Raw genomic sequence first — 17,662 nt, forward strand, 5'->3', positions numbered from 1 at the left:
ATTACAGGGCTCCACCTCCAAGACATCCATTTGCCGGGCAGCCCGGACATGCTGCTCTGTGACGTTTCCACCAGATCGCCGCGCCCGGTAGTCCCACCGCAGTGGAGGTCATGGGCCTTCAGCATGGTCCACGATCTAGCACACCCCTCGGTCAAGACATCGGTGCGGATGGTGGCAGAGCAGTTTGTGTGGCATGGGCTCAAGAAGGACGTAGCGCAAATGGCGAGGAGCTGCACGCAGTGCCAGACCTCCAAGGTCCACCGGCACACTAAGGCCCTGATTCAACAGTTAGACTCAGCGGCCAAGAGGTTCCAGCACATACACGTTGATATCGTGAGCCCCCTGCCGGTGTCCAGGGAGGCAGGTTACTTACTGACTGTGAACAAGTGAACCATCCCCATCAAGGATACTTCCGCCGAAACGTGTGCCAGGAACTTGCTTGCTCACTGGATTGCCAGGTTCAGAGTCCTGGCACATATCACCACCGACAGAGGTGCCCAATTCACATCCACCCTCTTGACACAGTTGGTGAGCCTGCTAGGGGTCAAGCTCCACCACACCACGGCGTATCACCCAGAAGCAAACGGCCTGGTGGAGCGATTTCACTGTCACCTGAAGTCGGCCCTCATGGCCTGCCTCACTAGTCCCGGCTGGGTAGACGAGTTGCCCTGTGTCCTGCTCGGCATCTGGACGGCTCCGAAGGAGGATCTGTAAGTTAAATCCGCAAAGTTAGTGTACAGTGTGCCACTGTCACTGCCCGGTGAGTTCTTCAGCCTGACAACAGACTCCACGACCAACAACCCAACCCTGCTGGCAGAGCTCCATATCAAACTCGCCTCACTGGCTTCCCCTCCTCCTACACGCCACGTTAGCTGATCATCCCTACTGCCCAAAGAGCTGGATGTGGCCGAGTACATCTTCATCTGGTACGGCTCGCATACAGCGCCCTTGCAGCGCCCTTATGAAGGCCTCTACAGAGTCCTGCAGATATCTGGCAAGACCTTCACATTGGACATTGGGGGTAAAAGTGAACTGTTTACGGTGGACCGTCTCTAGGCAGCGCACGTGCACTTCACTCAAACAAAACAAAATGCCCAGCCTAAACGCCAAGGCCATCTGCCCAAGCAGCAGGACACATAAGCCGGTTCTGGGGGTGAGGGGTTGTGTGGCAGCACACATACTCGTGGCGAATCAGCCCCACTTGTACTGCCGCGTGGCAGAGCAGCCACGAGAAGATGGCACCATCGGGGGACCTCCTTGCCTCGTGGCTTTAGACCAGGGCGTGCCTCAGGCAGGCGTGATGACGTCACCGCCCACGCGGGGGCGGAGCTCATGCTGCCCTTAAAGGGGTGCACGCGAGTTTTGAAATAAACGGTCGTTAAGAAGCTCCATCGTGGTGGTTGTGAGTCTTCTTCATTGTAGCTGCAGCTACGTTATATTCAATAAAAGTTGATTTAATGTTTCCCCAACTTCCAATGTGATACAGCAAATTTGAAATTATCTTTTGTGTTCAGCTTGAAGTTGTCTATCAAAATCCCCATTTTTTCTCAGGAAGCAAACCAGTTGAAATTTTTTCCCCCAGTTTTATTGACAAGTCACAGAAAGATAGAGAAACAGGCACCTCAGCCTATTGAGTCTTTGCTGACCATCAGCCACCATTTTACACTAATCCTAAATACCTAATTTTGTTATTTTCCCCCTTGCTTACACAATAGGGACAATTTACAATAGCCATTGAACCTTGTGATCTTCATGTGCAAGGAAAAAAGAGGAAACTAACAACTACTCTCAGAGAAAAGATGCAAACTCTACACAGACAAGTGTGCATGCTCAAGATTAAACATCGGTTTCTGGCACTGAGGCAGGGGCTCTACGAGCGATTTCAATGTGCCCACATTATTGAAAATTATCTGAGTAAAGAACAAAATGATCCATTTTAGGAATGCAGCTATTTTCATTTAAGGTAGATCTATTACATGACAAATAGATTTCACTTAAGTAACAGGCCAAAAAAGCAAATGGATTTTAAGACGGGAATTTGAGACAAATAGACGAACAGAGTACTTTGAAAACAATGAGATTTATTGAGAACTAGGGATTGTTAAATTGACAAGAATTTGGTGCAGAAATAATTGAAAAGGAAAGTGGAATGATGGGTGTTAGAGTTTGAAGCTGAAGGCTGGATTGTGAAGCAATCAGAATCTCAGGGTTGTATGTGATGTCATATATGTACTCTGACAATAAATCTAAAATCTGAAAAAAATGCTAGAGATATATAACTGAATTACTGAGGACTGATCCAAAACACTGAAGACCTGAGCACTGATCTAAGCAACTGAAGTGCTGGACTATGTGGGAATTCAGGGAAATAGTTAGTGTACTGCAGTGTAATTTGCAAACACTCCAAAATACAAGTGTAGAGAAGGGGGAAAAAAAACTGTATTGAGTGGACATTCTCCATCTGAACTGAAATGGGACTGATGCCTGAGATAAGAGGATAAATAATGAGGTGCAAGAAAGTGGGAGAAATCCACAATGAATGGACAGAGTTAAAGTGATGTTAATTTAAAAGTAAACTAGGCAAACAAGTATAAGAGAATGGAAGAGTGATGGGTGTTGATGATATGATGGTAAAAGTCAGACAGTAAAATGGACCAGGTGAATATATAGAACATAAAGTTGAACAGAAAAGTCTATATGGTAAGACTGTAGCGTTACACAGAAATATGCTGGAGAAACTCAGTAGGTCAGGTAGTGTTCATAGGAAGCAAAGATATATAACTGACGTTTCAGGCCTGAGCCCTTCATTAAGATATGACCAAAAAGCAGGCATGTAGGTGTGGGGGGGGGGGGGGGAGAGGGAAAGGGCAGAGGGAGGAGTAAAGCCAAATAAAAGCCAACAGGCATGATGTTATAGGTAGATATAAGTGAGAGGGCAGAAGAGGAAAAAGCGAAGGAGATGGGGAGCTGGAGGAAGACAGAGGGATAGGGAAACCAGAGAAGTCAATGTTAATTCCATCTAGCTAATGCTCATGTCCTCATGCCTGTTGGCTTGTACTCCTCCCAACTCACTTCCCTCTTCCCCCCGCCATTTTATTCAGGCTTCTGCTTGGTCTCTGCTCCTACCTTGACAAAGGCTCGGGCCTGAAATGTTGATGACCTGCAGAGTTTCTCCAGCACCATTGTGGATTACACAACATATAGAACATGGGTTTGTTGGCCCAAAATGACCCCTGCTTCTGTCCTGCATGGCTCATGTAATTCCACATAAAGTCAGATTTTTTATGCACACTGTTATGAGCCCAGGGGACCCCAAAACCCAGCAGCAATAGAAATTCACCAAGACAAATGGTTAAACAAAAGATGTTTTTAATTTTCTTTAAATATAAAAACAGGATCAAACTTTAACTAATTACTATTAACTTAATCTAACTTAACCCCTTTCTAATTCTAAGTGCACCTGTATGTAATGTGAACATGTTCAGGAAAGCTTTTTGCTTTAATAGTCCAGTTATTCACTTCTCTAAGTTCACCGGTATCAGGCAATTTTTATACTGTGCACAGAATTTAACATTAATGAATTTTCACCAGGCTCTGGTACTTAAAGGTTACCACTCAGGAAGGTTCTATTTGGTTTCAGAGAGAGATTTGTTGCTTGTTGCACACACACACCCAAACTGATTTCCTCTGATCAGCCACTTTAGTGTCTTGCTGAAGAAACCTGCCCCATCGTGGGTCTTCCAAATGATAACCTCTTCTTCCAGGTCACCACAGGTTCCTCTTGTTTCCGTTATTTCAGAAAAAAACATTCTAGCCAGTCATTTCCTCTTGTAAGGACTACAAGGGCTTTCAATAGGCTGAACTCAGATCTCACAACCCGTCTTCAAAATGGGGTTTTCAACAAGCCTGCCAGCTGGCCATGTTGCAGCCTCCCAAAAGCTACTGCAGAATTGTAGAATGCTCTCTCTCTAAAAGATTAATCCAATTTGGTCTTTTCTCTCTCTCTCCCTGCTTGCAAAACCACATGACCCCTCTTAGAACAGCAAGCTGCAACCAGACAGATTGCTGGCACTGGAATCAGTTTCTGCCTGGGCATCTGTTGCTTTAAAGACAATAGTCCATTTACTCCATAACATCAGTCCAATTAACACCGACTTGTGAAGTCTTCATAGGCATTTTTCAAAGTTTCTGTAAAGTCACTGTGGACATGAAGTCTCTACTTGTGCATAGCTCTTGCATTTTAAGAGAGATATCTTTTGTGAAGTGTTACTCTGTTTGTGAAGTGACCTACACACTAAACCTGCACAATCTATCACTTTTAAAGATGTTTTAATATATAATAAAATATATACCCTGTAACAACACAAAGTTTTCTTTCTTGAAATGATGATTTGTATCTTTTATAAAATAGTTAAGATGATGATTTTGTTTTTAATCTGATTTATTTTATGATTCAATCATTTATTGTTTTTCTATTTTTATTTCCCAATATATATGAATGATGTGGATGAAACCATCTAATTATGCATGTTCAAATTTTCAAATAACTCCTAATTGGGAAGATACAGTTAAAATGGAAATAGGAAGACATAGAAAATATAAGTAAGGGCAAATTTGTGCCAAATAGAATTCATTGACAGGATGGGTAAGAGTGAATGCCTAGTTGAAAGGGAGAAGAGATTATTTGGTTCGATTTTAAGCACAATGAATGTTTCATGGCCACAAATAGACTTTATTCACAAAAAAATTTACAAAAGGAAAACTGTTCAAAGTCTCTTCTTCTTCTTAGTTTTGTATCCATACATTTCCATCACTGTACATTATGTCTATTTACACCATTCCCTCTCTCTCTTTCCCCCCCCCCCCCTCCCTTCTGTCGTTGGGGTAATACTTTGTGTAGCCTGGGCTCATAGAAATCTTGTTCTCTGACAATCCAAAGCATTTATATTCGATTCATGGACTAATATGATGCGACTTAAGTATAAACCAACCCAAATTTGTAAAACAGCTTAAGTATTACTTGCTGATAATTGCAGGGCTGCTTCTCAGGATGCTGTTGCCAAGGCTGGGGTCCGTTCTTATGGGTTAGTTCACGCACATCGCACGTTTCCGACCGACCGCTCGGCATTGTGGGCATTGCAGTTTCAAATGACGTCAGTCCGTGCATTACCCAAGCTGGATCAACTATATTTCCCACGCGCCGGCACGTCGGCAAGCAAGGTCAAGGTGCGCATGAGCGAGTCTGCTGAAATGGCGGCGACTGTGGAAGCGCAGGATTCAGATTCTGACAGCGGAGAAGAGTTATCCCGACTCCGAGAGGCGGTGTGGGATGTTGGACACGTTGGTTGTCAGAGGACAATAGGTACTGGAGATTCCTGAATATGCTTGCGTTGGATTTGTCGCACGATTCCATTCTGGTTTAGTTTGCAATCCGTTCAACACGTGAGAACTCTTCTTCTTTGGCTTGGCTTCGCGGACGAAGATTTATGGAGGGGGTAAAAAGTCCACGTCAGCTGCAGGCTCGTTTGTGGCTGACCAGTCCGATGCGGGACAGGCAGACACGATTGCAGCGGTTGCAAGGGAAAATTGGTTGGTTGGGGTTGGGTGTTGGGTTTTTCCTCCTTTGCCTTTTGTCAGTGAGGTGGGCTCTGCGGTGAGAACACGTGAGAACTAAACATGTCTTAAAACTCAGGGCTCCACCTGTGCAACATGCCCTTCAACGAATTGTATGATATCTGGATATTATTTGACGATACGTATATTCCCTTTATTTTTAAATGATATATTTTTGATGGTGTACGCAGTTTAACTCCCAACTACTGAATTCTTTTTTCAGTTGGTTGTTTTTCCAGACTCTTTTGTGTAGTCTTCCAAAGGCGCTATTTGCCTTGGCGAGTCTGTTGTCTATCTCATTGTCGATCCTTGCATCTGATGAAATGGTGCAGCCGAGATAGGTAAACTGGTTGACCGTTTTGAGTTTTGTGTGCCCGATGGAGATGTGGGGGGGCTGGTAATCATGGTGGGGAGCTGGCTGATGGAGGACCTCAGTTTTCTTCAGGCTGACTTCCAGGCCAAACATTTTGGCAGTTTCTGCAAAACAGGACGTCAAGCGCTGAAGAGCTGGCTCTGAATGGGCAACTAAAGCGGCATCGTCTGCAAAGAGTAGTTCACGCACAAGTTTCTCTTGTGTCTTGGTGTGAGCTTGCAGGCGCCTCAGATTGAAGAGACTGCCATCCGTGCGGTACCGGATGTAAACAGAGTCTTCATTGTTGGGGTCTTTCATGGCTTGGTTCAGCATCATGCTGAAGAAGATTGAAAAGAGGGTTGGTGCCAGAACACAGCCTTGCTTCACGCCATTGTTAATGGAGAAGGGTTCAGAGAGCTCATTGCTGTATCTGACCCGACCTTGTTGGTTTTCGTGCAGTTGGATAATCATGTTGAGGAACTTTGGGGGACATCTGATGCGCTCTAGTATTTGCCAAAGCCCTTTCCTGCTCACGGTGTCGAAGGCTTTGGTGAGGTCAACAAAGGTGATGTAGAGTCCTTTGTTTTGTTCTCTGCATTTTTCTTGGAGCTGTCTGAGGGCAAAGACCATGTCATACCCACACTCCTGTTCGGCTCCGAATCATGGGTCCTCTACCGGCACCACCTACGGCTCCTAGAACGCTTCCACCAGCGTTGTCTCCGCTCCATCCTCAACATCCATTGGAGCGCTTACATCCCTAACGTCGAAGTACTCGAGATGGCAGAGGTCGACAGCATCGAGTCCACGCTGCTGAAGATCCAGCTGCGCTGGATGGGTCACGTCTCCAGAATGGAGGACCATCGCCTTCCCAAGATCGTGTTATATGGCGAGCTCTCCACTGGCCACCGTGACAGAGGTGCACCAAAGAAAAGGTACAAGGACTGCCTAAAGAAATCTCTTGGTGCCTGCCACATTGACCACCGCCAGTGGGCTGATATCGCCTCAAACCGTGCATCTTGGCGCCTCACAGTTTGGCGGGCAGCAACCTCCTTTGAAGAAGACCGCAGAGCCTACCTCACTGACAAAAGGCAAAGGAGGAAAAACCCAACACCCAACCCCAACCCACCAATTTTCCCCTGCAACCGCTGCAATCGTGTCTGCCTGTCCCGCATCGGACTTGTCAGCCACAAACGAGCCTGCAGCTGACGTGGACTTTTTACCCCCTCCATAAATCTTCGTCCGCGAAGCCAAGCCAAAGAAGAAGACTGAATTCTTACAAAAATGTTATCGGTTTCCTTAATTTTCTTCAGATTTTTACATCTGGCATGCTTACATAAACTGTTCTTTATGTAATTGTATGTGGTTGACTAACTCCTCAGTTTGTGACAATTCGGGATGCCAGTAAATGCTGATAGGACCAGTAACACCCATCTTATGCAATGTCTCAGTCATGTATGATGCCTTCTTCCTTTGATGTTTTGTTCTGGGAGCTGTGGACTCGCACCCCAGGGTCTTTCTGTATAGCAATGCTCCTAAGAGCTCTGCCCCTGCCATTTACTGTGCATGTCCTATATGACCTCCCAGGGAACATCACCTCACATCTGTCTTGATTAAATTCTACACCTTCAAGAGGGGCTCGGACCTGAAATGTCAGTCATATATCTTTACTTCCTATGGACGCTGCGAGACCAGCTAAGTTCCTCCAGGATTTCTGTGTTTTTTTTTTATTAAATTTCACTTGCCTTTGCTTGAATCAACTTTCCAGCTGATCAATTTCTAACAGTATCCTTAGCAATCTCTTTTGTTATCCATGATTCTACTTTTTTTTGTTGCAGATAACTCAATATTCTTTAACCATTTTAAATTCAGCCACTTTGAATACCTCCACTTTAAATTTTGATCTTAATAGTTGACCTATTTAATATTTTCCTTTATCAGCTGGGACCAGTGAAGATGAGATCACCTCTGCCTCAACAAAACCAAGTCTCAGGTATCTATGCACAATGTTTCTTCATGTTTATATTCTGTAACATTGTTTTCCATCCAATATTCGAGGCATGTGCTCTTTTTAAAAAAAAAAAAAATTGACTTGCTGCCTGAGATGTTCATTTGTTTTATTTGGTTATCACAAAGAAAAGTAGTTCTTTAAATGTTAATTTATTCTTTTAATTAATTTAAGCTGTATTAGATATAGTTAATACTATTGAAATTTCCAATAATGTTCGCATGAAATAGAAGATGTTATAATTGTGACTTCCAAACAACCTTGTAGGTTCAAGATAGTTGCCTTTTTAATGAATTGTTCCTTGTATTCTGGTGATACAGACCAGCATGTATTTCTTCTTGATAAGATGTCCCCAGTATCAGGGACATTATATTGTCTGTCCTTTATTCTGGAAGTCCATTCATAATAATAATATCGAGGGAGAGCCATCACTATGAGGTTCATACAGACTTGCTCAGAATGTGGCTTCAGCCATGAATACTTAGAGTCTCTTTTTGAGACTTGAGATTTTAATACTTACTATACCGTTAGCGATCTTCCCTAATGTCTACTTTTTTGTGGCCGAGTTGATCTTTGCCAATATTACTGTCTAGTCAAAGTTGAAGCTGTCATGCAAATTACTTTGTTACCAAATGTGAAATATTTATTGGGACTGCTAGATTATTTTTCTGTTTTTTAAAACTTTTTTTGTCCATTTCTATTGTATAAATGAATAATTAAATGGCATAACTAGAATTGTGCTTTGATAATTGTCATGGATGACAATTACAATGACTTTACAATGACAGCTGTGTCCTTCAGAGAAGGAATTGTAATAAATATTAAATTTGATTTGTTCTCCCATGTAGGCAAAGCATAAATAACCATCAGCATGATGGAAATGAGTTGCAGACAACGCCAGAATTCAGAAGTCATGTTGCTAAAAGGCTGAGCATCTTTCTAGATAGGTAAGAAAAAATGAATAATCTTGTATTGGTTTCTTGGTTGCATGTGTAACTGCTGTGTATCTGATCTTTGCATTTTACGTTATTTTCTCAGGTTAAAACACTTTATTAAACTTGTAAAAACATTTGGAGAAATAACCAAATATTCTTCCTGTGCAATGATCTGGGATCATAAATGACTTGCCTCTACTCTGGTTTATTTGGTTCTGTTCTGGCTATTGAGGTCAACTTGGGAGCCACAGGTTTCTTCTCTGATCGGACGGGTGGTGATTGACGACAAGGATAAATAGATTATTTGTGAGGGTGGTGTACTCATTCTGCTTGTACTATTGGTCTGTTTGCTCCACGTGTATGGCCTAAAGGTTCCGAACCCCGTTCTAGAAGCAACCTCTTTTGAGTAGTCGTGTCGCAAGACTCCCAGCAGTCAGGCAGGGTAGTCACACAAAGATTTGAGAGCATCCTTGATGCCGTTTCAATGTCCACCTGGTAATCTCCTAAAAATAAGTGTCTGTTTTGAGAGGCCTCATTTGACAACCAAACACCATAGACAACCAGCCTATTGTATATGATGCTGGAGGTGTGGACCTGGGAGGAGTTCCTAGCATTGGTTCACTTGTACTTTCAGTGAATTTAGAGGAAATATCACAAGGTCATTTGATTTTTTTTTTTTCACTAATTTTACAGAAATGTCTTCCTGATGCCCCATTATTGAAAATGATCAGTGTTGTCTCAGTGATGCATGATCGAAGAAACTCTGAAACCTTGTCTTGCTATATCTGATTTGTCATTGAGAGGAAGCTATAAAAATTGCATGGCTCACTTGAACATCTAGTAATGAAAATTTTATACTCCAGTAACAATGTAAAATAGTTTGGGGGATGTCACGTGTTCCCATAGTGTTAGGATTTAGGAGCCTGACCCTCCTGTGAATTAGTGTGTTTATATATAAAAAAAAGGTGCCGAATAAGAAATATTTTGAACTATTAATACTTTTTAAAGTACATTCAAACACTGTTACAATATTTTCAAAATGCCTCCAAAGAAATATAAAGTAGCTGCTGCCTTACCTGGAGCTTGACATGACAAGAAGACCAAATGAGATCTGAGCCCTAGTGTAAGTCAGAAGCAGGGCGTTGGCTTCTAAACTACTTCCTGGCGCGGGAACTTCTGCCGACATCACTCTCCTGCAGCAACAGAGAGGTGGCATCAGAGAAGAACCCAGAAGTGCACGCGTGCATGAAAAACCGGGGCCTTCAGAAATGCTGTCGGAGGAAGAGGAGGATGGACCAGCAGTGAAGAGGCTGAAGATGGAGGAAGCCCAGGTACTAGAAGAGGAGGTATTAAAAGAAGCTAAAACTTTAAAAGTAAATGTTGGATGTTGTTAAATAATTTGAAAAGAAAAATTAATAAATTAGATGGGAAAATGAAGAAAGTGCAGGGAGAAATGCCGCATATGGGTGATAGAGTTACTGGAGTGGAAGATTCCACCACTGCTCTAACTATGGAAAATTAGAAGCTTCAGCAAAAAGTGGATATATTGGAAAATTTTAGTAGAAGGAATAACATTAAAATAGTGGGCCTTAAAGGAGTGGAGGAGCAAGATCCAGTTGGCTTCTTTATGAAATGGAATCCTGAAGTAATGGGTCAAGCGAACTTTGATTACCCTATAAACAAAACAAAAAGTTTTGAAATGAAAGACCTGATTCACAAAAAAAAGTCAGCAGCGATGCCAAAATAGATGAGAGGTAACCTTTAATCAGTGTATTAGAAGAAAAATTAACATCCGACCATGACTATCTTGCACAAGAAAAAAGTCAAAATCTGTCCTTCCACTGAGGAGCATTGCTATCACTGAGTCACTTCATTAACCTACTGTAGGTCATTTGTTGATGAGAAACTTGAACCTTACACGTGAAGGGATGAGAAATTGTGTACCTCCTTGTCGATGGCATGTCACTTAGGTCTCCAAATTCTTTCTATAATCTTCAAGGCACAAGTCAGAAGTGTGATAGAATGCCTACTGCTTATGTGAATGTGTGCTGCTGTAGCACTCAAATTTCAATGCCATTTGTTAAAGAGTGATGGGGTTGATTTGCACTTGAACTGCTATCTAAACATTCATTGCCCTCTGCCACAACTATGGTTATGGTCTAAAATAAATGAACTGCATTTATTTGCCTCTTCTATTCTTGCGTCACATCATCTCCCAAAATGGAAACTTTCCATCAAGAGGACAATAAGAATGGCTGGTAGTACCCTGACTTTCAGTCTTTCCTTTAAGTCTTAACGTCACTTGACTTGGAAGTGTTGCTGTGCCTTCATTGTTGCTTGGTTTAAATCCTGAAAATGCATACCCAATATTGGAAGTTTAATCGAGGACTTGGGGTTATCAGTAAGGACATTTCAGAAGGTCCTCTTGCCAGCTCTGCTTGCATTGTAGCGAGGTCACTATGGCTACAGCTAAGTTATAGCCCTAAGGCTGTAGCTCAAATCCACAGAAGAAAGATACACACATCAGTCGAGTGTATTCAACACTGAGTTTATTCACTGGCAGCTCTGCCTTTTATAGTCAGCTCTGCCGCACCACCACCGAAGCGTGGCTTGAGTGGGCCAGCTACTGATTGGTTGCCTCGGATGCCCGGGCCCCGATTGGGCCCCCTGCGATCCAGCAGTGGTGATCGGCCAGTTTCACTGCTCTGCCAGCGGCCTATGGAAATGGGCATTTCAGCCCACACAATGCTTTGCCGGTTGCCACGTTCGACGGCCATTTCTTGTGTCAGCCTGAGACGCGGGCTGCTACAACATCTGAATAAATATAAATTCTCTGTATCCATTGGGTATATCACTGTTAAACCATAATACAAAAATGAATACCTGAAAGCTAAAGAAATGTATTTTGAACTTAGAAACATTGGTACCTTAATAACCTAATCAATTCAAGTCTGTTTGAACAGTAGTAGTTTTACCTCAGGTTGACAGTCCCATTTTTAGACTTTTTTCATTCAACAAATTACTTTGTCCAACTGTAACTAACACCTTGGTTGTAAAGCTTAAAGAGAATGAGTGCTATAACTATTTCTGTGACTTGCAGATGTACACTTAATATTCTAGCCATTCTTCTCATTTGTAAACACAGTGGAAATTCTCCCAAGCCGACAGGAAAAAGAATCTCAGGGTTGTATCTAATGTTATGTATGTACTTTGATAATAAATTTGAATGCTGAAACTGGTTTTATCAAACATTCCTAAATGTTTTCAACCAGTTACCTTCAACTAGTGCATGGCTCAGCCCTGGGAATCTCCTGCAGTAAAATCAGTAATGCGTTTGGGATGACTGATGACAACAACCACCTTCCTTTGTGCAGTACATGACTTTAATCACTTGAGTTTTTTTTTCCCCTTCTGATTTCCTTTGAACAGTTTTGCCAGGGCACTTTGATGTCAAGTACAGACCCACTTGCCCTTTCTCGAGAATGCAATTCTTTGGTTCATGTTTATACTAAGACCATGATGGGCCTAGAGCCCAAGAAACTGATTTTCAGTGATTTAATAATGAAATGTAGTCTTTATCAGAATGAGAACTAATGAAGATTTAGGCTTCTTCAGGTGCATTCTCAGCCAAGAATGTGCCTGCAGAAGCGGATTCAGACCTGTGGAATGGTCGTTCAGCTGGTAGCGCTGAAAGTGCTGCCCTGGCCATCTAAAAGGGACAGCTTCACGGGAGGCGCCTCTGAGCGCACTCCGGCTCCTGTCCCTTCAGGCTGTCAGGGTTGGGGCGGCTGGCGCCAGCTGTCCCCACACTGATCCCACTGCCCCATGCTCTCCCAACACCCCTGTATCAGTCCCCACACTGTGGGGCAGCCGGTGTGGACAGAGTAGTGGGATCAGTGTGGGGACCGACATGGGGCTGCGGGGAGAGAGCGGGGCTGGGGGAAGAGAGCGGGGCTGGGGGGAGAGAGAGAGCGGGGCTCGGGGGAGAGAGAGCGGGGCTGGGGGGAGAGAGAGCGGGGCTGGGGGGAGAGAGAGAGCGGGGCTGGGGGGAGAGAGAGAGCGGGGCTGGGGGGAGAGAGAGCGGGGCTGGGGGGAGAGAGAGAGCGGGGCTGGGGGGAGAGAGAGAGCGGGGCTGGGGGGAGAGAGAGAGCGGGGCTGGGGGGAGAGAGAGAGCGGGGCTGGGGGGAGAGAGAGAGCGGGGCTGGGGGGAGAGAGAGAGCGGGGCTGGGGGGAGAGAGAGAGCGGGGCTGGGGGGAGAGAGAGAGCGGGGCTGGGGGGAGAGAGGGAGCGGGGCTGGGGGGAGAGAGGGAGCGGGGCTGGGGGGAGAGAGAGAGCGGGGCTGGGGGGAGAGAGGGAGCGGGGCTGGGGGGAGAGAGAGAGCGGGGCTGGGGGGAGAGAGAGAGCGGGGCTGGGGGGAGAGAGAGAGCGGGGCTGGGGGGAGAGAGAGAGCGGGGCTGGGGGGAGAGAGAGAGCGGGGCTGGGGGGAGAGAGAGCGGGGCTGGGGGGAGAGAGAGAGCGGGGCTGGGGGGAGAGAGAGAGCGGGGCTGGGGGGAGAGAGAGAGCGGGGCTGGGGGGAGAGAGAGAGCGGGGCTGGGGGGAGAGAGAGAGCGGGGCTGGGGGGAGAGAGAGAGCGGGGCTGGGGGGAGAGAGAGAGCGGGGCTGGGGGGAGAGAGAGAGCGGGGCTGGGGGGAGAGAGAGAGCGGGGCTGGGGGGAGAGAGAGAGCGGGGCTGGGGGGAGAGAGAGAGCGGGGCTGGGGGGAGAGAGAGAGCGGGGCTGGGGGGAGAGAGAGAGCGGGGCTGGGGGGAGAGAGAGAGCGGGGCTGGGGGGAGAGAGAGAGCGGGGCTGGGGGGAGAGAGAGAGCGGGGCTGGGGGGAGAGAGAGAGCGGGGCTGGGGGGAGAGAGAGAGCGGGGCTGGGGGGAGAGAGAGAGCGGGGCTGGGGGGAGAGAGAGAGCGGGGCTGGGGGGAGAGAGAGAGCGGGGCTGGGGGGAGAGAGAGAGCGGGGCTGGGGGGAGAGAGAGAGCGGGGCTGGGGGGAGAGAGAGAGCGGGGCTGGGGGGAGAGAGAGCGGGGCTGGGGGGAGAGAGAGAGCGGGGCTGGGGGGAGATAGAGAGCGGGGCTGGGGGGAGAGAGAGAGCGGGGCTGGGGGGAGAGAGAGAGCGGGGCTGGGGGGAGAGAGAGAGCGGGGCTGGGGGGAGAGAGAGAGCGGGGCTGGGGGGAGAGAGAGAGCGGGGCTGGGGGGAGAGAGAGAGGGGCTGGGGGGAGAGAGAGAGAGCGGGGCTGGGGGGAGAGAGAGAGCGGGGCTGGGGGGAGAGAGAGAGCGGGGCTGGGGGGAGAGAGAGAGCGGGGCTGGGGGGAGAGAGAGAGGGGCTGGGGGGAGAGAGAGAGAGCGGGGCTGGGGGGAGAGAGAGAGAGCGGGGCTGGGGGGAGAGAGAGAGCGCGGGGCTGGGGGGAGAGAGAGAGAGCGGGGCTGGGGGGAGAGAGAGAGAGCGGGGCTGGGGGGAGAGAGAGAGAGCGGGGCTGGGGGGAGAGAGAGAGAGCGGGGCTGGGGGGAGAGAGAGAGAGCGGGGCTGGGGGGAGAGAGAGAGAGCGGGGCTGGGGGGAGAGAGAGAGAGCGGGGCTGGGGGGAGAGAGAGAGAGCGGGGCTGGGGGGAGAGAGAGAGCGGGGCTGGGGGGAGAGAGAGAGAGCGGGGCTGGGGGGAGAGAGAGAGAGCGGGGCTGGGGGGAGAGAGAGAGCGGGGCTGGGGGGAGAGAGAGAGAGCGGGGCTGGGGGGAGAGAGAGAGAGCGGGGCTGGGGGGAGAGAGAGAGAGCGGGGCTGGGGGGAGAGAGAGAGAGCGGGGCTGGGGGGAGAGAGAGAGAGCGGGGCTGGGGGGAGAGAGAGAGAGCGGGGCTGGGGGGAGAGAGAGAGAGAGCGGGGCTGGGGGGAGAGAGAGAGAGAGCGGGGCTGGGGGAGAGAGAGAGAGAGCGGGGCTGGGGGGAGAGAGAGAGCGGGGCTGGGGGGAGAGAGAGAGCGGGGCTGGGGGGAGGCCTCGCGACAGCCGCATATGGGCATAATATGTAGTTTTACATCGGGGGATTTTGGCCAACTTAAAGTGCCTAATATTGAGAGCACCAAACTGTAAGTAGATCACTCGTAGTCCACCTGTTTGCTTAATATTCAGTCTTGGGTTGGACATCACAATGAGCTTGGTGGAAATTTCCGGCATACCAATGTGAAAGAGCAGTTCAATTATATTCAATACTTGAAATGTTTTGTTTTACTGCTTTTTTTTAAATTACAGTTTCATTACTATTGACAACTCTGGTCCCTTTCTAAAGCAACAAGCAGAGGATGGTGGTGATGAAGGTATTTGATTATCTTGTTTACAATTACTTATTTGTTTTTCTGGATTAAAGGCTTTGTATTAATGCAAATTGTTGTCACATAGCTCAAATGTTACTGGTTTCATTTTAAAAAAACATTCTTGTGCATTTAATATTGAAAATACTATTGGAGATCAACTTCAAGATCAGGATATTAAATAAATATCCTTTTTTTTAAATAAGTTACTGAATGTACTCTCAGGCAGAAAGAGTTTAGCAAAGGAAAGCACATTCTGTTTTTGGCCAGCCATTTACAGCTTTTTTTTTGGCTATGGCCCCCTAGAGACTCTGCTCAAAGTTTATGGGCCCCCTTCCCTGTAAAGTGGTTGTTTAGTTGTTTTTTTTCTGTATTTTTCTCCTACTGACTACATTTTTTTTAAAAAGTTTAAAAAAATTAAGGATTTCAGCATTGGTGTGACGTGACTTAGACAACATTTGGACATGGGTTGTTGTGGCAATTTACATAAGGGCCAGCAATAACTACTTCCAGCTCTACCTCCCCTTGACATTCAATGGCATTAGCACTGATGTGTCCTACATCATCAATTTTCTACAGACCACCATTAACAAAAAAACTCAGTGAGACCATGGCTATGAGAACAGATCAGAGACTAAACATCTGTAGCACATGACTTGTTTCCTCATGCCTTAAAACCTTTACACCATGTACATGGTACAAATCAGAAACATGATGGAATATTCTCCATTTGCCTGGATGAGTGCAACACCAGCAACATTCGTCAGCAAAGAGAATACTGTATCCTATCAACCACTAAGACTCTTATTCTCTCGACCACAGGCTTCAGCGTATTTAATCTACATTGCAGTTACTTGCCCATCTACATTAACAGAACCTGCCAGACATTGTTCTACCAGCAAAATAAACGAGCGTAGCAGGTGAATGTGCATACCACCATAATTGAGTTTCCTTCCAAGTGATGCACCATAGTGACTTGAAAATGTGTTGCTTTCTGGTTGCTAGATCTAAATTCTGAAACTCCCATCTCACCAGAAGGACTGTAGCAGTTCACTGTCACCTTGAAGGCAATGGTGTTTGCCAACAAATGTTGGTCTTGCAAACGATGCCCAGATCCTGGCAAATATTTTTTAAAGAAATTTGAAAATGAATGATATGGGCATTTCTTTCAAGATTGAATGAACTCAAAGGCCATTTTGTTTTGCATGCTATTTGATGCAGGTTTTCGATTATTTTCCACATCTACACCAGGGGATGGCAGGGAAGTCAAACCCTCTCCAGTTCAATGGGAGCCCCCTCCTAGTTCAAGGTAATGTCTGATTTGCAAGGAATGTTGATTTTTTTATTTGACTAAAATTTTCAAATTATTATTGATTCTTTGATAAATGTTGAAGGAAATTGAATATAATAGATATGCCACACAGTGAAGGTTTGTGGCTCATTCTCATTTATGATAGAGAAATAAGTGAGACATTGCACTGCAAAGACTTTCAAGCAGGATTTTGAGACAGTAATTTGGGTCATCTGGTACATTAATCTAAATTCTTGATGAACTTTTAGGAAAAAATATTTGGACTTCTTGAGGAGGTGCATCAGCAACAGAAAGAGAAACCTCAAATCTGGGTATAGGCCGAGAGCAGGGAAACACAAATTTGAGTATTTGATTATATTATACTGTTCAAATATAATGATGTACCTGTTTTAAAATTTAGGCTGATTCTGTTTGTCCAAAGTATAGTAGGCATGAAATAATTGACCTAAAATGGCGGTGACAGTATTTATGAGACTATTAGGGATCAAATCTGTTGTATTAAATAAAATTGTAAATGTATTTGAAACTAAAATATAAAAGAATGCATGAGGCAAATTTTGTATCAGACATACTTCAGTGAATAGTGGGGATTTGTTGAAACTTGGAAGTCTGCAGAAGCTCCTATCGTAGTAAAAACACAAATGTTGGGGGAACTTAGCGGGTCTCGCAGAGCCCATAAGAGGTAATGTAGCATTTGTGCTCTGGGCGTTACGCCCATGCCCCAGGCGCTGACGTCAGCACCTCGAGTCATTGGAGCGCCAGCCTGGGATTGGCCAGTGTTCCTGCCAGAGTTCCTCATCTTCCTTACGTGCGGTAAGTCACCTGGGACAACAACTGGTGTCACCCCACCCCAGGTCCGTGCAGTCGCCTCGTTCATCGGCCATTTTGGGGGTTGGTCCGTGTCTCCTTGCATGGGCCGCTACAGTAAAGATATAACTGGCATTTCAGACCCGAGCTATCCTTCAAGGTAAAGGGCTCTGGATCGGTTGTTATCTCCTAGGGATGCTGCGAGACCTGCTGAGTTCCTCCAGCATTCTTGTGTTTTTATTAGTTGGGATTGGTTGATAAGAAAGGGAATTTTGAAACCATTAAATGTCACTCCTCTT

The 17,662-nt window shown here is 46.1% G+C and overlaps 2 protein-coding genes across 14 annotated transcripts in view; one reads left to right on the plus strand and one right to left on the minus strand.

Moving 5' to 3' along the window:
• The window catches only part of slc35e4 (solute carrier family 35 member E4), a 67,318-nt gene extending 62,228 nt beyond the window's left edge, over positions 1-5,090 (minus strand). Inside the window, exon 1 of the mRNA XM_069932945.1 lies at positions 5,021-5,090. The gene's annotated coding sequence lies outside the window, so the exon portion shown is untranslated. The remainder of the gene's footprint in view (positions 1-5,020) is intronic.
• Positions 4,975-17,662, plus strand: part of c4h12orf43 (chromosome 4 C12orf43 homolog) — a 109,157-nt gene continuing 96,469 nt past the window's right edge. For 7 of the 13 annotated variants that reach the window (XR_011356181.1, XM_069932954.1, XM_069932950.1 and 4 more), the window contains exons 1-5: positions 4,979-5,362; positions 7,904-7,955; positions 8,819-8,917; positions 15,186-15,250; positions 16,466-16,553. Coding sequence is in view for 10 of the 13 variants with exons in the window: in XM_069932954.1 (XP_069789055.1) it covers positions 5,149-5,362; positions 7,904-7,955; positions 8,819-8,917; positions 15,186-15,250; positions 16,466-16,553 (518 nt within the window). In the remaining 3 variants the exon portion in view is untranslated. Of the gene's footprint in view, positions 5,363-7,903; positions 7,956-8,818; positions 8,918-15,185; positions 15,251-16,465; positions 16,554-17,662 lie in introns of all 13 variants that reach the window. The other 6 variants (XR_011356179.1, XR_011356178.1, XM_069932953.1 and 3 more) reach the window with 4 other exon arrangements.

Source organism: Narcine bancroftii, chromosome 4 (genome assembly GCF_036971445.1).
Source record: "Narcine bancroftii isolate sNarBan1 chromosome 4, sNarBan1.hap1, whole genome shotgun sequence".
In the NCBI taxonomy this organism is placed as follows: Eukaryota; Metazoa; Chordata; class Chondrichthyes; order Torpediniformes; family Narcinidae; genus Narcine; species Narcine bancroftii.